Source organism: Cyanistes caeruleus, chromosome 30 (assembly GCF_971803275.1).
Source record: "Cyanistes caeruleus chromosome 30, bCyaCae1.hap1.1, whole genome shotgun sequence".
NCBI classification, from domain to species: domain Eukaryota; kingdom Metazoa; phylum Chordata; class Aves; order Passeriformes; family Paridae; genus Cyanistes; species Cyanistes caeruleus.
In genome coordinates, this window is record NC_141730.1 from 3,610,988 (window position 1) to 3,631,386 (window position 20,399).

The window sequence follows — 20,399 nt, forward strand, 5'->3', positions numbered from 1 at the left end:
GATTTGGGGGGGAATTTGGGGAGGGGGATTCGGGGAGGGGGATTTGGGGAGGGGGATTTGGGGGGAATTTGGGGAGGGGGATTTGGGGAGGCTGAAGTGCAAATCGAGACTTTTCTCGCGGCTCATTTTCTTACTTTGGGTTGTCCTCGACACCCCCAGGGGACACCGAGACCCCCCCCAGTGCCACCCCCCGGGGACAGAGCCCCTGTCACCCCCGGGGGACACACAGAGACCCCCGCCCCGTCCCTGGGGGCCACTGGGGACCCCCGGTGTCACCCCCGGTGTCACCCCCGGGGGACAGGAGGGACAGGGAGGGGCGAGCGCGGCTCCGGAGCATGCAGGGACTGGGGACACCTGGGGACACCTGGGGACACCTGGGGACACCTGGGGACACTCTGGGGACACTCTGGGGACACCCTGGGGACACCCTTGGGACACCCTGGGGGTGCTCTGGGGACACCCTGGGGACACCCTGGGGACACTCTGGGGACACTCACCCGCCCTGGCTGTGCCTGCACTCCGCTGTCGGCTCCGGAGCCACCGCGTGTCCCCCGCGGGGACAGGGACAGTGGGGACACCCCTGGGGGGTCCGGACACCTCGAGGGACCCTCAGCAGCGGGACATCGGGATTGGGACCGGGGCTGGGAGAGGTGACACCCCGGGGCCAGGGGGAGGTGACACCCCGGGGTCAGGGGGAGGTGACACCCCGGGGCCAGGGGGAGGTGACACCCCAGGACTGGGGGAGGTGACACCCCGGGGTCAGGGCCAGGTGACACCCCGGGGTCAGGGCCAGGTGACACCCCGGGGTCAGACCTGATGGGGATCTGTCCCCCCGGGATCGGAGCCCTCCTCCCCGGTTCCCCCCGCCATCAGCACAGGCTGCCCCCCCAGATCTCCCCCCGGGGAATTGGGGAAGGTGCCCTTGCCAAAGTCTCTGGAAAAGGGAGAAAAAAGCTTTAACCATCCATGGAGCGAAGGGAGGCGGGAAAAAGAAGGAAAAAAGGGGCAAAAAACAACCCACGAGACAAGGAGAAAGCGGCGGTTACAAAACGAGCGGCGGGGCCGGGGCTGCTCCGGCCGCGCGGGGAGCGGCTCCGGGCCCGGGGAACCGGAGGGGTCCGGGCTGGGCCGGGCCGGGCCGCCGTTTGAAATGTTTGTTTTGTCTGTTGTGGTTTCCCCGGGCGCTCGGCCGGGCCCGGCGGGAGGCAGCCGGGGCTATTTCTGTCCGCTGATGGACTGGGATATGGAGCGCGGCGGGATCATATCCAGCAGGTATTCCCGCTGCCGGTCCGCCAGGCTCGACGCTTTGTGGCCCCCGATGCCGGCGTTCAGGTACGCGATGTTCACTCCTGGGGACGGCACGGATCCTCCGGCTCTGCCCCACGGCTCTGCCCCTGTGCCCCACGGCTCTGCCCCTGTGCCCCACGGCTCTGCCCCACGGCCCTGCCCCACGGCTCTGCCCCACGGCCCTGCCCCACGGCCCTGCCCCATGGCTCTGCCCCACGGCTCTGCCCCACAGCCCTGCCCCACGGCCCTGCCCCATGGCCCTGCCCCATGGCCCTGCCCCTGTGCCCCACGGCTCTGCCCCACGGCTCTGCCCCACGGCTCTGCCCCGGGACACCCTGGGACACCTCGGGACCCCCACGGGGCAGGAAGGGCCACAATTCCCAAATTCCACCCCAAAATCCCATGGGTGTGGCCTGAGCTGTCCCCGCCACTGTCCATCCCATCCCACCCCATCCCACCCCATCCCATCCCATCCCATCCCATCCCATCCCATCAATCCCATCCCATCCCCTCCCATCCCATCCCATCAATCCCATCCCATCCCATCCCATCCCATCCCATCCCATCCCATCCCATCAATCCCATCAATCCCATCCCATCAATCCCATCCCATCCCATCCCATCAATCCCATCCCATCCCATCCCATCAATCCCATCCCATTATCCCACCTCACCGTTCCCACTATCCCACCCCGAGGTTGCCGTACCTGGCATTCCCAGGAGCCCTCCGGCCACGGAGAGCTGCGGGGCCTGGGCGAAGTTGGAGAGCATGGAGCGTGCGGAGGTGGGAATTCCGCGCTGGAGGCTGCTCTGGGGCTGCGGGGCCTGCGGGGCCGGAAAACGGGAGCTGGGATCGGGGGGAACCAGGAGAAAGGGCGGCAACCCCGCCCCACCCCGATGGGCACATCCCAGTGTCCCATGATCCCATTCCCAGTGTCCCACAATCCCATTCCCAGTGTCCCACAATCCCATTCCCAGTGTCCCACAATCCCATTCCCACTGCCCCCATCCCATTCCCACTGCCCCGATCCCATTCCCAGCTCCCCAATCCCATTCCCAGCTCCCCCATCCCATTCCCACTGCCCCGATCCCGTTCCCACTGCCCCAACCCCGTTCCCACCTGCCGGAGCGTGTGGTGCCGCAGGATCCCGTCCTGTTTGCCGACGCTGGGCACGGCGGGCGCGGCCGTGGGGGACAGGGCAGCCTGCTGCTGCAGCCGCTGCTCGATCTCCTGCGGGAATCGTTCCCTCGGGAATGCCGTCCGGAATGTCCCCGGGAACGCCACCCCGCTCAAACCCCCGGGAACGTCACCCACTCAAACCCCCGGGAATGTCACCCCGCTCACACCCCCGGGAACGCCACCCTGCTCACACCCCCGGGAATGTCACCCCGCTCAAACCCCCGGGAACGTCACCCCAGCAAGGATGGGATCAACGGGATGGGATCAGTGGGATCACTGGGATCAATGGGATCAAGGGACAGGATCAACAGGATGGGACCAATGGGATCAGTGGGATGGGATCAATGGGATCAGTGGGATGGGACCAATGGGATCAGTGGGATGGGATCGATGGGATGGGATCAGTGGGATGGGACCAATGGGATCAGTGGGATGGGATCACTGGGATCAATGGGTTGGGATCAATGGGATCAGTGGGATGGGATCAATGGGATCAGCGGGATGGGATCAATGGGATCAGTGGGATGGGATCACTGGGATCAATGGGATGGGATCAGTGGGATCAGTGGGATGGGATCAATGGGATCAATGGGATCAGCAGGATGGGATCAATGGGATGGGATCAATGGGATCAGTGGGATGGGATCACTGGGATGGGGACAATGGGATGGGATGAGCGTTCTGGGACGCTTTGGGATGGGACGAGCCCCGGCAGTTTGGGATTCCCGGGAATGCCGACCTGCTCCTGCTGCAGGGCCTTGACGAAGGCGTTCTTGAGGCGATTCGTGTGCTCGGCCTTGAGCGCCTTCTTCTGGTTGGAGGTCTGGCACTGCTCGCACAGGATCCGCCCGCCCTTCTCCTGCTTCCAGTGCGGCGTGAAATCCGTGCGGCACTGCGCGCACACGAACGGCTCCATGCGCGGCACCGCCGGCGCGCTCTTCCCTGGAAAACACGCGGCAAATCCACATCCCCGCCCGGAACCGCCGCAATCCCAACCCAAATCGCAAAAAAAACCCGGCTGAAATCCCGGAAATTTGGTCTGAATTCCCAGAAATTTGTGTTTGAAATCCTGCAAATCAGCCAGAATTCCTGAAACTTGGTCTGAAATCCCGGAAACTTGGTCTGAAATCCTGGAAACTTGGTTTAAAATCCTGTAATTTGTGTTTGAAATCCTGAGAATCGGCCAAAATCCCGGAAACTTGGTCTGAAATCCTGGAAATTTGGTCTGAAATCCTGTAATTTGTGTTTGAAATCCTGAGAATCAGCCAAAACCCTGAAAATTTGGTCCAAAATCCTGCAAACTTGGCCTTAAATTCTGGAAATTTCCTCTAAAATCATTCAAATTTGTTCTGAAATCCTGCAAACCCATTAAAAACCCAAACCCCCCGTTTTCCCCCCAAACCCCACCAACTCCTAAACCCCTCCAGGCGCCCCCAGAGCCCGCGGTTTGCCCCGGGGGCCGCGGTTCCGGCTGGAAGTCGCCCCGTTTCCCCCGGCAGCGGGGCGGGCAGGGACCTTGGCTGTCGATGACGCTCTGCACCACCTCCTCCAGCCCCACCATGTAGATGAACTCGCTGTTGGCCGCGCTGGGCAGGAAGTGCAGGAGCGGCGCCGGCGGCTTCGGGGGCGGAATCTCCAGCAGCGTCTTCTCCAGCTGCTTCCGCAGCGCCAGCTTGGCGGCCGCCTGGGAATTGGCGGCGTCGGAGAGCGCGCTGGGGCTGGGGAGAGGGGACGACACGCGGGCCACCGAGCCCGGCTGCATGTGGGACGCGAGGTTCATGTAGATGGCGGAGGACGACGAGCGCTGGCACGGCACCGAGGAGCCGGATTGCTGCGGAGGGAATTCGGGATCGGGGGGAATTCGGGATCAGGGGAATTTGGGATCGGGGGGAATTTGGGAATGGAGGGAGCCAGGGGGGGTGAAGGGGCTGGGGAATCCCGGGAATTGAGGAGGGGAGGTGGGAGGGGGTGTGGCCTTGGGGTGGGGGTCGTGCAAACCGGTGCCCAAACCAGTCCCCAGAGCAGTCCCAAGCAGCCCAAACCAGTCCCAACCATCCCAAAACCAGTCCCAACCAGTCCCAAACCAGTGTCCAAGCAGCCCAAACCAGTCCCAACCATCCCAAAACCAGTCCTAGCCAGTCCCCAAACCAGTGCAAACCAGCCTAACCAGCCCCAACCAGTGAAAACCAGTGCCCAGCCAACCCCAACCAGTGCCAAACCAGTCCAAACCATCCCAAACCAATCCCAAACCACCCCAAACGATCCCAAACCATCCCAAACCAATCCAAACCAATCCCAAACCACCCCAAATGATCCCAAACCATCCCAAACCAATCCAAACCAATCCAAACCACCCCAGCCCAGCCCAGCCCGTCCCGTCCCGTCCCGCACCGGTTGGTAGTTGATGGCGGGGCTCATCCCGGGCGTGGAGCTGCGGACCAGGCCGGGTTTCTGGGGCCCGCGCTGGCCCTGGAGCTGTGCGGGGCTGGGGGCGATGACGCGCTGGGACATCAGCATGTGGGGCAGCGCCGAGCTGGCGGCCGAGCGGATCACGCTGTGGCCCTGCCGGGGAACCCACGGGCAATCCTGGAGTCAGATCCCGGGACCAGCACGGAACAAACCCCGACCATTCCCCCCCCACCAACGCCCCCTGAGCTCAGGAACAAAACCACAGGAAAATGAGGGAAACCTGGAGCACCGATTCCCCGATCCACGGAATCCCCACGGATCCAGAACCCAGGTAACTCCTGATGCCCCAAATCCCTCCCTTTTCCACAGACTGTCCTGGGTTTTACGGGATTGTGGCTCTTGCCCCAGCCCAATCCCTATTTCCCACAGGAGGCTGGAACTGCTCCATGGTCAAGGGGAGCAGCAGAAATCCATGGATCAGACACTTCTCCTTTGGGAGCAGCAGGAAGGCCGCAGGCCTTGGAGAATTCCCACCGCCCTCATCCCCCTCCAGCCGGGACTCGGGACATTCACAGGATCACGGAATACCCGGCTCCACAAGGATCACCGAGCCTAACTCCTGACAACCCCAAATCCAACCCCGCGCACCGGGAATGGCGGGAATTCCTCTGCCTGCTGGGAAAAGCCCCCCAGCTCTGTGAGCACCCGGCAAAACCGGCATTTCCCAGGGAAAACGGGAACGCTCACCTGCAATGTCCTTAAATTCTGCGGCTCCACGCCCTGGGCTCCGGGCCGGGAGGGGATCTTGGACAGGCCCTGCTGCCCCACGTGGCCGGGGGACGGCTGCACGATGGACGCGGCGTTCTGGACCACGGGGGTCTGCGGGCAGCACCGAGAGCCGGGGTCAGCGCTCCCGGCGGGAATCCCGGTTTGCCTTCCCGGGCTGTGGGAACCGGCCCCGTGCCTGCCCGCTCCCGTTATCCCGCCCCACCCCTCCCCACCTCCCTCACCTTCTGCACCACGTTCTCCTTCTGGAGCTGGCTCTGCCGCAGCTTCTTGAGGAGCACCAGCCGGGCCTCCTCCAGCCGCAGCTCGTCCCGGAGCTGCTTGATCAGCTGCTGCCGCTCCTCCAGGCTCTTCCCCTGGAAAACAGCGGGCACACCGTGAGGAGGGGAGCGGGGCCGAGCTCCGGGCGGGAATTCGGACCACGGGGGCAAGAACCGAGGGGGGAGCCGCACCCGGAATTTGCCGAGGAGCTTCCCGTGCCCTTCCCGGGATGGAATTCCCGTTCCCTCACCTTGAACATCTCCAGGTTGGCCGCCTTGAGCCGCTCCTCCATGCGGGAGCTGGAGCGGGGGCTGGAGGCCTCGTTGTCCGACAGGACGATGATGTCCGGGGACGGGGTCAGGCGGCCCCGGTCCTGCTCACTGCGGGGGAAAGGAATCCCGGTGAGCCAGGGACGGGGGATTTCGGGAGCGGGATTCCCTCACCCCTCTGCAGGGCTGCAAATCCCACCGGGGAATCGGGAATGGATCCTGGGGATGGGAGGGAATGGCAGGGATGCTCCAGCCTCGTCCTCACTGCGGTGGAGAAGGGGCCGAACCCCCCATTCCCAACCCAAATCTATTGGAAAAGCTCCTTCCATAAAGGAAAACCTGCAGGAATATCCAATTGATCCAACCAGGATTGGGAAAAGGAGCGGCAGGGAAAAGAAACCCAAAATCCGTGTTGGAATCCAGCGGGATCCAGGCGGGATCATCCCGGGGAAGGAGACTCCAAGAAAAAGCCCTTGGCTATCCTGGATTTCATTCCTGCCGCCGGAGAGCCTCGGAAAACAGCGGGATAATCCAGCATGGAGCAGTGGGAATGCTCAGAGGTAATTCCAGCTCCCTGGAAGGTCCTTGGAGTGAGGGGAGACCGTGGAATATCTCATCCCAAACTTTGAGCCCTGAACACCCAGGAGAGAGCCCGGAGCCGAATCCCAGCTCCCAGCTTGGGCGGGAACGCGCTCGGAGCTGAGGCTGCCTTCATCTCCCAAACATTCCAGATCTTTCTGTGGATATTCCCAAGGGCACGGCGCTGCCCCTGCTCCAGCAGAGGAATTCCAGAGCATCCCAAGGAGAAGGAGCCGGTGGGAGCCCGTCCAAGCTGCATCCCAGGAGCTCCAAACTGGGCTGGCAGATCCGGAGTGATCCGGCGCTGGATCCCAGGCTGTCCCACGGCTCCTGGGGGTGATCCTGCAGGAGCATCCGGATGTATCCAGGCTGGATCACTGACATTCCATCACGGGAATAAAGGCAGAGCCCAAATCCAAGAGGAAAAAAGGACCCATCCATGAGGAATCACCGACTGGATTTCCTTTGTCCAAGGAAGAGCAGAATTCCAACAGAACCGCTGGAGGAGGAGCCACGGTGAGGAGACGTGGAGCACGTTCCCAAGGAAAATCCAGGAAAATGAGACATTCCCAGCCTCACTTCTCGACTTGGAGCAGAACATTCCCACCTCGTGCCAGGGCTGGTCTCCTGATCCGAGTGTCCGTGTGCGATGCTGGAGCCCCCCTGGGGACCCTCGTATTGCACAATATCCAAGGAATTCTGCTGAGGACACAGCCCCTGGCTCCGCACTGGGAGCAGGACCCTTCAGGGACACCTCCAGTGTCCTGGGCTGCTCCAGCCTGGCCTCGGACACTTCCCAGGGATGAGAAATCCACAAATCCCTGGATAACCTGTGCCACCCTCACGGGGAACAATTCCTTCCCGGGATCCCACCTGCCATTCCCCCTCACCCCACCACTCCCAAATCCCTCCCCAGCTCTCAGAAAGGGATCTCCGGGACCCCCCAGATCCCAATGAATTCCCGCCCCTCCAGAGCCCGGCATTCCCGGCACCCACCTCCTCCTGGCGCTCATATCCACGGGCTCGTCGTTGATGTTCTCCTTGCCCGGCCGAGCCGCGCTCCGCCCGTCCCCGTGGGGCCGCAGGCTCCCGTTGAGCTTCTCCTCGTATCCCTTGATCCCGTCCGGCTTCACCGGGAGCTCGTGGGGCACCTCCAGCCCCGCCAGGTCCTTGCGCTTGAGCAGCGCCAGCATCTTCAGCCTCTCCATGGCCTCGTGCCCCTCCATCTTGAGCCGCTTGGCCAGGACGTCCTCGCGCTCCTCCGGCGGCTCCAGGCTCCGCTTGAGCAGGTTCAGGCGCAGCGCGTCCTCCGTCATCCGGTCCATCCTGAGGGACAGCGCCGCCGTCAGCGCCGGGGGTCCCCGAGGATCCCCCCGGGATCCCCTCCCAGCCCAGCTCCCATCTCCTCACAGAGACCTCCCCGGCCTCTGCCCAGGGCAGGAGATTCCCCCTCGGGAAGCCCCGGAATCGCTGAGAACGGCAGCACGATCCCTCCTTTCGGGATTAAAGCCCATGGACGCGGCTCGGCAGGGAAGGGGAGCGGGAGGAACCCCCCCTCGGGAGCCCTGGAATGCCAGGAAATCCCCCAGTGTGTGGTTTTCCAGGCAGGAATGCTCGGCGGCTCCGGGGATGGAGGCACGGGCAGGTCCATCCCCGCCCTCCCACCTCTGCGGCTCCCCCGCCCCAGCTCCAGGTGCAGGAATGCCCTCTGGAAAACAGGAGCCCATCCCAACCCCATCCCAAGCCTGGAGCCCATCCCAACCCCATCCCAATCCCGCTCCCAGGCTGATAAGGAACCAGCTCCGACAACAAAGAGCTGCGGGAGCTCCACCTGCAAACCGGCTGGGCGAGGCCTTTCCCCCGGAGCGGGCCGGGGAGCAGGACCAGCACCTGGGAATAGGTGGGAATTCCGTGCGGCCGCTCGGGGACATCGGGAATCGCTCCGCAGGGAACAGAAAGCGTCCCGGCTCTGATCCCGGGCACCTGGAGCTGCTCCTCACCTGCTCCGAGTCATTCCCGGGATAAACCTCGCCCCAGCCAAACTCTTGGCTCGGGCACAAATCCCTGGAATGACGCATCCCTACACGAGTTCAGCTCCCACCGGAGGCGCCAGGAGCAGGGGAGGGCAGCAGGAAAAGCGATGGAAATCCCAAAAAGGATCTGAAAAGACGCCGGCCAGAGCCTCCACGGGAGCACCTGGGGCTCTTCCCTACCTGCTCATCCCGTCTCTCCGCACGTCTCCCAAATTTAGCCCGGCAAGCCGGGACAGGCGGCGGGAGCTGCTCCCGCCCCCGGCCCGCGGGAGTGACCCCGGGGGATCCGGGATGTTCCAGACACCCCGGGAGCCCTCGGAGCCGCGCCCAGCGCTGCGGCTGGAGCCGCTGGGAACGCGCCAGGATCCCGGGAGCGCGGCCAGGAACGGGCTCGCGGCCGCTCCCGGGAAGGAGAGAGCAGGAGGAGCGGGGAGAGGTCCACGGGACCAACATCCCACAGGATAATCCCCGCTGGAATAACGAGCTCCCCGCGGATCGCCGGCACAGCCGGGATCCAGCATCTCCTGGACCAGCTTCCTGCTCGTCCTCGCCGGGGCTGGAAGGATCCCGCAGGAATTCCAGAGACCCTTGGTCCCTCACCCGCCCGGACTCTCCCTGCCCCATCACCAAGGTGGTCTCCCCAGGACCCCCACCGCCCTCCCCACCGGCATTCCAAGCAAATCCAAAGCGCCGTTCCCAGGAACGGGGCCCACCACCACTTAATCCGCTCCAGAGCTTTTCCAGGCTCAGCCAGATCCAATAAAAATTAAATTAGGCTTCGGACTCGGTACTGAATGGGGCCCTTTGGCTGGAGGGGGAAGGGAGGATCCACTGGGAATTTCCAGAGCACTGGGAAAGCCGGGGACAGCTCCTGGTTCCGTGCAGAAAGGCGCAGCCAAGAGCAGGAATTATTCCCATCCCGGGGTATCCGGCAGCTCCGGAGGTCGGACGGGTGGGAGGCTCGGCCCCGGCCCCGCTCCGGTCCCGGCACATCCCAAACCGGATCATCCGGCCCCGCCGCCCTCCGGCACGGCTCCCGGGGATCCAGCACATCCCAGCGAGCAGCCTCGGCCTCTCCCTTCAGCTTCATCCAAAAAAATCCTCCTCGCTGGAACCAAATTCCCAAATGGTGGCAAAACTCATGGAAAACAGGAGCTAAATCCACGGGGCGTCTCCGACCGGGATCATCCCCGGCAGCGCGTCCCCGAGTGCCTGGGAACAGCCGGGATTCCAGAGGCTGGGATGAGCAGGGCCGGCCGGAGCGGCCCGGCTGACCTTGGAATGCTTTCCAGGAATGCCGGGGTGCCGGGGCCCGGCTCGCTCCGTGGGGACGCCGCTGCCGTCCCCGCTCCGGCACCGCGCGCTCCTCGGCACGTTCCGCCGGCTCCGGGCGCTTTTCCTGCTCCACGGGGCCCGGCAGGACGGGTTTGGCGTTCGCAGACAAACAAAGCAGCGCCCCGTTTTCCATGGATATTGGATGTGGCGCCCACGGGGGGAAAAAAAAATCCAACAACAACAACAAAAACCTCAGCGGGAGGATTTGAACGGCTGGAACCAGCGAGCTGGGCCAAAAGAAGGAATATTCCAGGGAGAAGTGGGAATATCCAGGGAGAGATGCAGCCAGGAGGGAAAATCCCGGAATTTACCCGATGGAATCCAGAACCAAGACTCGGCAGTGCCAGGAGTTAATTCCAGCCGGAGTTTATCCAGGGAGGTTCCAGCCCCTTCCCAGCCTCCTTGGAGCGTTTTCCGTTGGGTCAAACCCCGTGTTGGCTCTTCCAGCCCCAATTCCCGGCCTCGGACCCTCCGGAGCTCATGGAGGGGTTGTAATTCCTGATCCACCACCAGGAACGATCCCTGATCCTCCACGAGGGATCCCTGATCCTCCACGAGGGATCCACGTGCTCCCGGTGCCGTGAGGTCTCCCCGGCTCCCTCCGCTCTCCCGACCCTGCTCCAGCAGCGCTGGAATTCTGCCGAGCGGAGCTGCCCCGGAGGAGCCGAGGTGGATCCCTGGGATCCAAGAAGCCTCTGGCATTCCCAGGAAGAGGCCCCAGGGGACCCAGAGAATTCCCGAGTCTCCGTTTGGGGCTGGAATGCCAGGATGAATCCCAGGAGAGAGCCGGTGTGATCCGTAACGCCCCACGGGAGCATCCGGCCCCGGAGCCAAGGTGCTGCAGAGCTCCCAGCACCATCCCTCGCTCCAGACCCAGGACACCACCTGGATACGAGCCCGATGGAGTCAAATCCATTCAAATCCCTTTGAAATCCCGTTTTCCCGGGATCAGGAACCGGTGAGATCCAACTCCTCCCGCTCACCTGGGCGCGCTCCCGCTGCCCGAACCCCCCTCGAATCCCAGGATCCCGCCTCGAGCCCCGCCGATCCCGCGGGAAATCCACGGGGCCGGCTCCTCATCCGGAGCCATCCGGCCGAAATCCCGCTCCAGGGGCTTCCCGGAGCCCGGCACGAGGCGGCTCCAATTCCATCTGGGCTCGGCACATCCCGACGGCGGCGTCATAAAACGCGTTCCGGCACGGAACACAAAATGGCTGGCTCCCAGGGCGAGCATTCCCAAGGAACGTCAGGAAAAGGATAACAACCTAAAAAGGTAATTAGGATTTAACGGCTCGGCGGCCGGCGGCGGGATCCGGAGCGGGATCCGGGAACGCCGCTGGAAAGGGAAGGGAGGAAAACTCCAGGGCTGAATAAAAACCGCGCTGCTCTGATCCCAGCGATCCAGGGACGCGTCCGGGAATCCAGAGGAACGCCCGGCTCCGTGCGGGAATTCTCAGGCAGGTAAGGGAGGCGGAGGGTGGCTCCGGGAGATTTTCCCCGGAGCAGAACGAGCGCCGGGATTTAAAGCAACACCCGAAAAGCCCTAAAAACACAAAGCCCTAAAAACGGCCCCGGAGCCGTCCCGGAATGCACGGGGACCTGGCTGCTCCCGGCAGGAAAAGGGAACGGGAATAAGACGGAAGGGTTGGGATGGGGCAGAGAGGGAATTCCTATGGAGCAAACCGCTCCAGTTCTGCTGTTCCCGGATCCAACGTGGGGAAACCTGACCCTGCTCCGGCACACCGGTCCCAGAGCCCGGATCTCCCGGATTCCAGATCTCCCAGAGCCCGGATCTCCCGGATTCCAGATCTCCCAGACCCCAGATCTCCCAGACCCCGGATCTCCCAGACCCCGGATCTCCCGGATTCCAGATCTCCCAGAGCCCGGATCTCCCGGATTCCGGGTCACCGCCACCAGCCTGGGATGTCCCCAGATTCTGCAGCTCCGTGTCAAGTACAAAACTAACGATGGGAAGCAGGAAAAGCGGGAAAGGAGGGAAATCCTCCCTCCCAAAAAGTGCTTCCCTTCCCTCCTGAGTTTGTGCTCTTGTCCAACTCCATCTCTCGGGAGCCGGGAATGCCGGTGCCGTGTCCGGCACCACCGGCCTCACACCTCATCCCACCCCAGGGGTTTGGGGATGCGGGAGGAGAGCAGGAATTCCAGCAGGAATCATGCCCTGAAACGGGGGGAAAAGACCGAAAAACTCCACAAAGTCTGGAAGAGAGATAAAAATTCCAGGGGGTCCGTCTGGGACGGGCGGTTCTGGGGAAAGGCAGCTGGAAAACGCTCCGGGAAAATCCAATCCAATAAAAAAATGCTGGGATGGGAGGTGGGGGGGAGGGAGCGCCGGGCCCCCTCCCCATCCGGGATGACGCAGACTTCCCAGGCTTCCTTATATAACGCTTCCCGATTTCCTCGACTGCGGGCGCTGCCTTTGTGCGGCCGCCCCGGCTCGGGGCCATCGATCGCCAATCGATAACGCGATCGATAATTCCATCGATCAGCACCGAGAACGGGGGGGTGACATCGATCCCGGCAGGGTTATTGCCGCTGCTCCTGTCACCCCGGCAGCCGGGGAGGGCGGGATGGGAGCGCTGGAATAGCGATGGATGAGGTGGGGAAGGGGGGCAGGGAGGGAAATCACGGCTCGACTCCCACGGCACCGCCGCTCGTTTCCTCCTTCCAACATTCCCTCGGCTCCAGAAAACAACACCGTAACAACAACAACAACAGCAAAAAAATAATAATAAAAAATTATAAAAAATAAAAAAAAAAAAGCGGAAAAGCGGCTGGGCTCATCCCCAAGGAGCCCCTTTTGTCCGGTCGGGATCGCCGACAAAGGCCGGTGCCGGGGATACTCACAGGTCCGAGAGTGGCGCTGCCCGGAGCTGCCGAGGAAGCGAGGGGGCGGCGCGGGGAGCGCTGCGGGAACGGGCAGGGGGCGGCCGGGGCCGGGGCCGGGCTCCATCGCCCGCGGAGCCGCAGCCGCAGCCGGAGCCGCGCTCCGAGCGGGCCCTTCCCTGCCAATCATGCGCGTTCTGTTTTATTAAACAAAAGAAAAGGGGGATGCTGACTTCTTCCCATGATGCCTCGCGGGGCAGGGAAAAAGAGAAGGGAAAAAAAAAAAAAAAAAAAAGGGGGAATTTAAAAAAAAAAAAAAAAATTTGGAATTTTTTTAAAAAAAAAAAAAAATTTAGGGGGAAGGGAAAAAAAAAATTTAAAAAATAATAAAAAGCAACCAAAAAAAAAAAATAATCCGGTGGCGACCGGTTTGGCACCTCCCGACATGGAACTGGCTCGGGGTTTGACGGGGGGGGGATTTTTCCTGGGATTTCGGCGCTGGCGCTGCCGCCCCCTCCCCGCTCCCCCTCCCCCCGCTCCTGGCCCCCCGCCAAACTTTGTCTTCATTCATGGAAGCTCCTTCCCTCCCCTGGAATTTTAACTGTTTCCCTCCCAAAAACGAGGCTCGGGGCCGCCGCCGCCGGGATCCGCCCCTGCCGGTCCCGAAAGAACCGCGGGCCCCGGGAGCGCTCGGAACACGGCGAGAACGAGCCGCGGAGAATGGCCGGGGACCCGGGGATGTGCCCGGGGATGTGCCCGGGGACCCGGGAATGTGCCCGGGGATGTGCCCGGGGACCCGGGAATGTGCCCGGGAATGTGCCCGGGGATCCGGGAATGTGCCCGGGGATCCGGGAATGTGCCCGGGGATCCGGGAATGTGCCCGGGGATGTGCCCGGGGATCCGGGAATGTGCCCAGGGATCCCAGGGAATGGAATTCACCACATGAAGAACCCAGGGACGGAGAATCCCAGGGATGGAGAACCCAGGGATGGAGAACCTGGGAGATGAAGAACCCAGGGATGAAGAATCCCAGGGATGGAGAACCCAGGGATGGAGAACCCAGGGATGAAGAATCCCAGGGATGGAAAACGCGGTTTTAAATTAAAAGACGGGAGATCGAGGCCGGATATTTGGAATTCCTTGTTCCCTGTCAGGGTGCTGAGGCCCTGGCACGAGTTATCCCGGGAATCTGGGGCTGCCCCATCCCTGGAAGTGCTCAAGGCCCGGCTGGACAGGAGCAGATGGAAGGTGCTGGATTCCCCCAAAACACCTGGATAATCCCGTAATCCCCAACATCCACAGCTTTATTCCACCCCGGGCGTGTGGGAGCCTGGGAATTCCGCAGCATTCCAGCACTGGAACCCCCAGTTTGCCTTTATAGGATGAAATGGAACAATTTGGTTTCCAAAGGGGGAAAGGATTAATTAGCTCTAATTGCACGCTCGTTTCCATGGATTTATCAGCTAATGAGGGGGTGGGATGGGCCCTGGGATGATTTATTCCAGGCTGTGTCCATGGAAAGCACAGAGGGCACAGGAGAGCAGCAAATTCCTTCATTTCTCTGTTCCTGGTTTTCCAGGACCATTCCAGGCCGTTTCCATCCCAGTTCTCTGCTGGGTGGGGATTCGGGACACTCCCATCCCTGATGGAGCTGATCCCTCCCATCCCCGCTCCTGCCCCGCTGCTCCGACCTTCCCAAAGGATCTTCCCAGCCCGGACGGGCAAAGGAAGCGCTAAATTAAATCCTTTAATTGGATTGGGGGGTTTTCCCTATGGATCCATTCTCTGGGAGCTTCTGTTCCCAGGATGAAAAGGTCTCAGAGGGAGTTCCTGACCAGAGCTCCTGTTATCCCAGATCCAAAGGATCCCTGGATCTTCCTCCAGGATCCAGGAGATCCTGCCGTGATCCCCCCTGTGCCGCTCTCCCGGGATTCCTGGATCCAATTCCCTCCTCCTAAAGCGGCAGCACCCCGCTCCAGGCCGACACCGCGTGCCCAGGAAGAGATCCTGGGAACACCGGAGGATGAGCAACAGGGAGAGGGATGATTTTCCCAAACTTTGCCATCCGGTGGGAATCCAAAGCCGGCTGATCTCCATCGCCCGAGGAGGCTCCACAACAAACTCAACGCGGCCCAAGGATCGCGGGGATGCGACCAAGGGAGCGCAGCACGATCCCAATTCCTACGGATTCATCCCGAGGCCAGCTGGGATTCCCGCTTTATCCCACCCTGTTCCCAGCCACATCCAGCAGCTCCTGCTTCCCATCCAGCGCTTCCAGGCAAAACCAGCGAGCGGCACCTTGGGTTCCAGGATTTCCAAACCCCGCTTTCGGCTGAGGCCATTCCTTGGAAAGGCAGAGCCGGGCGTCCTCCCGGCCCTCCAGGCCACGGGAGCGCCATTCCCAGCGCTCCGGAGGCTCCACGGATCCCGCTGCTCTGCGGGAATTCTTGACAGGAACAGACAATCGGCCGTGGGAATGCCCCCACTGCACAAGAAGGTGCTGGAATTTGCTCCAAGATTTAATTGGAATCCAGGATTTAATGAAGAGGAAAATCCACCGGGTTTGGAGCTGCTCAAGAAGGACCACGGGATCATTTTGGAATTCCCTGGAATTCTCCAATCGCCTCCTTCTCTCTCCGAACTCCCCACCGTGGATTCAGCAGAGGGCGGATGTCGGGATGTGTTGGAGGAGCAGGAACTGGGAGCAGCCCAGATTCCAACCCTTCCTCCAGCCTGGATGAATCCCCGGAGCATCCACCTTCAAATTCCCTGGGGGCCGTGGATCCTGCGGGAAACAGCCCCAGCAGGTTTTCCAGCCAGGCCCTCCCTAAAATCCGGGATTTGGGGAGCGCACCTGGAGGTTCAGTCCCGGGGTTTGGGGAATTTCAGGGAAGTTCTGGCTCGCTGGGAAAGCAAAAATGGATCCTGGGAGGGATGACAAGGAGCAGCCTCCCCTTCCCACAGGGACACGCGGCTCTGGCTCGGGCTCATCCCAAAAAATGCCAGGATTTGTGCATCCATTCTGAGACTCCATGGAAGTGAAGCCCAGATTTTATGGGGAGAAGCACACCAGGCATGGAAAACGCACACAAATCCAACTCTTCCCATCAGCCGGCCCCCAAGGAACCGCCGCCGATTCCGTCGGGATTCCAAAACGGGACAATTCCAGGGTTCAGCCCCAAAATCCACGCTCCAAACCTCAGGGAGAGGAATCCACAGAGCGGGGATGGAACAACATGGATGCGATGAGGATCCATGGGAGTGAAACCCGGCCTCCTCGGTGCTGGGTCGGGGCTAATTTTAGTCTTGGAAGCGCCGCTCCCAACACCCTCCGGATTCCAAAGGCTGGTGCTGCTCTTCAGAGGGATTTCAGGCATATTCCAGATAGCACCATCCCAAATGCCCGGATAAGATTCCACGTGCAAGGGGCAGAGTCACAGCGCCGGGATCTGAGCGCTCTCCCCTTCCCCAGCCCATCCCGGATCCGGGAGCACCGCAGGCTCGGGAATAAAACCAGAGCCCAGCGCTGCGGCCTCTTCCCGACCCGCTCCCCACGGATCGGGAATTGGGGATGAGCTCCCCCAGCCCAGGGGAAAACCAAAATCACCGGGACGGGGCTGGGAGAGCCCGGGATGTTCCCGGGATCCGGCTGGAAGGAGCAGCCGGAGCTGCCGGAGCCAGGCTGGGAGAGCTGGGATTGCCCAGCCTGGAAAAGGGAAGATCCAGCGAGACCCTGGAGCATCTTCCAGTGGCCAAAGGCGCTCCGAGAGTTGGGAGGGAGCTGGGACGAGGACGTGGAGCGGCAGGAAAGTGGGAATGGCTTTAGGATGGGATATTGGGAAGAAATTCCTGCAGGGAAACGCATCCCAACACATCCCATCCCAGCCACGGCAGCGGGAGCATCCCGAGAGGCTGCAGAATATGGAATAGCCCTAAAAACCTGGAAAAGAGCCTAAAGCAAAACAAACCCCAGAGCAAACACAATCCCAGCCACCCGTGGCTGAGCTGCCCAAGACCACGGAGCAGAATCCCAAGATCCACGTGGAACTCAAAGCCAGAGATTTCCACCAGGAGCACTGGGGGACCAAGGAGCGTTTTGCCGTCGGATACGGAAGAGCCAAGCGTGGAAAACCGTCATTGAACCGGGAAATCACCAGGAAAAAGCTTCAGTGACTGGTTTTCCTCAGGTCCCGGCGCGGCGAGTGGAGGGATCCGGGAAATTCCTCTCCCGGCTCCTCCGGAGCAGAGGATCCCGACCCCCCGGGAATGTCTGAGGGGAAGGAGCTTCCAGGAAGATCCCAAGTGGGATAAAGCCTGCCGAGCAGGTATTCCCACCTTTCCCCCTGCCAGGAACACCTGAGGGGAGCCCGGGACCCGCCCCGCTCCGGCGGGATGCTCCGAGCGGAGCCGTCGGAAGAGGACGCTGGAAGATGGATGGATGCTCCCGTCAGCGCCGGCCTCGTGACCGGGAAAGGCGCCAGGAGAAGGTGGCACCGAGATCCCAAAGGATCAGAGGCACAGCACCGCCACGGATCCCTGGGATGGATCCCAGCGGCTCCGGCGGCACGGGAAGGCGACGAATTCCAGCGCAATCCTGGATCCCAGCGAGGCGGGGACCCCAGGGATGGGGGATCTGTGGGGATGGAGGAATCCCTGTGGATTCGCCGGCTCCATTTCACCCCAACAGCAACTGCAGCATCATGGATGGCCCAAATCCTGGGATGTGATGGGGTGGGGGGGTCTCCCTGCACCCCCAACCCTTCAAAGCCCTGAAATTCCCGAAAAACCGCGGCTGCCTGTGCAATCCCAACCCCCACCCGGGAGCACCGAGGAACAGGAGTCAAATCCTCCCACACTCCTGCCAGGAGGAGGCTGCTCCCATTCCCGTGCTCCCCCTTCCTCCTCCTCCTCCTCCTCCTCTTGCCCGGCAGCGGCCGAGGAGGCTCGAGAAAATCAAATGGATATTAAAAAAAAAACGGATCAAAAACGCTCTGGAAAAGCCGATGGATCCCGGCGCATCCTCACGCTGCCGCTCTTCCTCTCTGCTCCCAGATTCCCAAATCTCCTCCTCTCTTCCCGGCAAACCACCCCCTCCCCCCGCCATCACAGATCCCTTTTCCAGGCTCCAAGGGGAGGGGAGAGCGCCCAACCGCCTGGATTTTGGGAATCTGGGGAAGGATTCTCCTCGGGAGCAGCGATCCTCATCCCTGGGAGCAGAAATCCTCTCGGATCCCCTCCTGGGAGAGGATGCAGCTTCCCAAATGCGGATGGGGAAGGGTCCCTGCCCTCCCCTCCCCGGTGCGGCGTTTCCACCCCGATCCCACCCAAAAACCGGGAAGGGGCGCGGGCAGTGCCCGGGGAAGGCTCCTGCTCCGCGTTATCCCAGGGATGGCAAAGTTTCCCTGCTGGCTCCGAGCTGGGGAAGCGGCACCGGGAAGTGAGGGGGGGCAGCAGGAAAAGAGGGAGAATCCCGCGGGGCGGAAATCCTGGAAGAGGCCAGGACCCGCTTCCAGCAGGGAACAGGGAAAGGATCGGGAACCGCTCCCGAATCCCGGCACGGACGGCTGGGAACAAAGCGGGGCTGATCCAGTTTTCCCAATCCCCCAAATCCCTCCGGGAACCCCGGGCAGCCCCCGCGCCTCTCCCGTTCTCCCGGGGGATTCCCTCAAACCCCCCGGGCTGACCCCCAAAACGCCTCAGCTCTGCTCCCCAAAATCCCTGAGCTCTGCTCCCCAAAATCCCTGAGCTCTGCTCCCCAAAATCCCTGAGCTCTGCCCCCCAAAATCCCTGAGCTCTGCCCCCCAAAACCCCTGAGCTCTGCCCCCCAAAATTCCTGAGCTCTGCCCCCCAAAATCCCTGAGCTCTGCCCCCCAAAACCCCTGAGCTCTGCTCCCCAAAATTCCTGAGCTCTGCCCCCCAAAATCCCTGAGCTCTGCCCCCCAAAATCCCTGAGCTCTGCTCCCCAAAATCCCTGAGCTCTGCCCCCCAAAACTCCTGAGCTCTGCCCCCCAAAACCCCTGAGCTCTGCTCCCCAAAACCCCTGAGCTCTGCTCCCCAAAATCCCTGAGCTCTGCTCCCCAAAATCCCTGAGCTCTGCCCCCCCAGATCCGCCTGCCTTCGCTCCCCAACCCCCCAAACCCAGCTGCTTTGTGCCCCCAAAACTTCTCGGGCTCTGCTCCCAAAAATCCGAGCTCTGCCCCTCCCCAAAACCCCTGAGCTCTGCCCCGACCCCTCAGGCTGTGCCCCAAATCTGAGCTCTGCCCCCCCAAATCCCTGAGCTGTGCACTCCCAAATCTCCAAGATCTGCCCCCACAAATCCGAGCTCTGCTCCCCCAAATCCGAGTTCTGCCCCCCAAATCCGAGCTCTGCTCCCCAAATCCGAGCTCTGCTCCCCAAATCCGAGCTCTGATCCCCAAATCCGAGCTTTGCTCCCCCAAATCCAAGCTCTGCTCCCCAAATCCGAGCTCTGCTCCCCCAAATCCGAGCTCTGATCCCCAAATCCGAGCTTTACTCCCCCAAATCCGAGCTCTGCTCCCCAAATCCGAGCTCTGATCCCCAAATCCGAGCTCTGCTCCCCCAAATCCGAGCTCTGATCCCCAAATCCGAGCTCTGCCGCCGCCCAAGCCCTCGGGCTCTGCCCCCCCAAACCGGAGCTCTGCGCCCCCAAGGCACAGCCCAGATCGCCCGCAGCACCGCGGGCTCTGCCTCCCGCCCGCATCCTCCCCAAAATCCCTCAGCCCCCCCAGAATCCGCCCTCAGCCCCCCCAGGATCCCCCCCCCATCCCCCGGGTCTCGCCCCCCCTCACCCAGGCCCTGCCCCGCCCCCGCCGGGCCCGGCCCCGCCGCCCCCGCGGGCCTCACCTGGTTCGGGGGTCGCGGGGGGTCGCGGCGCGTTCCCGGCGTTTCCCGGCGTTTCCCGGTGGATTCCCGGCGGATCCCGGCGGATCCCGGCGGGTCCCGGGGGGTCCCGGGGGTCCCGGGCCGGGCGGGCGGAGCAGACGCGGCCGCCGCCGAGCGCAACCGGCACCACCACAAACAATGCCCCTGATTGGCCGCCGCCGCCGCCGCGCCCGCCCCGCCTCCCGACCCCAGCCGCGACGCCCATTGGTGCGGCTTTCGGACAGGCACACGTCTCCACCAATCGAATCGCCAAAATTCGCTCTTAGCCCGCCTCCCGACTTTTACTGGCAGTCTCTGTAGGGATTGACGTCCCGCTGCACCAATGGGAGCGCGCCGATCTTCCCCGCGGGGCGCCTTTAATGGGTCCCCGAGTCTGAACATCCGGGTATCGCGGGCGGCGCGCGGTGGCGGCGCGCGACTTCTCCCCCGGCCCGCGAGGGAGTTTTGGCCCGTCGCAGCCGCCGTAGCGGCCTCGGGTCCAGTACCGGCCCGGTTCCGCCCCACGTGGCGCCGGTGCGA

General features: G+C 62.5%; 1 protein-coding gene across 2 annotated transcripts; it reads right to left on the reverse strand.

The window, feature by feature from the left end:
* Positions 1-110: 110 nt before the first annotated feature.
* On the reverse strand, positions 111-20,015 carry GATAD2B (GATA zinc finger domain containing 2B). Of its 2 annotated transcripts, none has more exons than XM_086866473.1 (11): positions 19,842-20,015; positions 7,768-8,097; positions 6,174-6,303; positions 5,887-6,018; positions 5,624-5,755; positions 4,859-5,029; positions 3,983-4,298; positions 3,207-3,409; positions 2,408-2,518; positions 1,995-2,112; positions 111-1,349 (listed from the first exon to the last, which is right to left on the reverse strand). In XM_086866473.1, the coding sequence occupies exons 2-11, from the start codon at positions 8,094-8,096 to the stop codon at positions 1,216-1,218; spliced, it is 1,776 nt and encodes a 591-aa protein (XP_086722599.1). In that variant the 5' UTR covers position 8,097; positions 19,842-20,015; the 3' UTR covers positions 111-1,215. The 2 variants fall into 2 exon arrangements, with proteins under 2 accessions (XP_086722599.1, XP_086722598.1); XM_086866472.1 differs by lacking the exon at positions 19,842-20,015 and adding an exon at positions 13,002-13,084.
* Between the last annotated feature and the right edge of the window lie 384 nt (positions 20,016-20,399).

Excerpts from the sequence above, each read along its gene's own strand:
- GATAD2B (XM_086866473.1), bottom strand. The coding sequence starts at position 8,096 with ATGGACCGGATGACGGAGGACGCGCTGCGCCTGAACCTGCTCAAGCGG. Across the intron at positions 4,299-4,858 it reads CCGCCATCAACTACCAACCG|CAATCCGGCTCCTCGGTGCC; the intron begins GTGCGGGACGGG and ends TTCCCTCCGCAG. Across the intron at positions 3,410-3,982 it reads GAGCGTCATCGACAGCCAAG|GGAAGAGCGCGCCGGCGGTG; the intron begins GTCCCTGCCCGC and ends CGTGTTTTCCAG.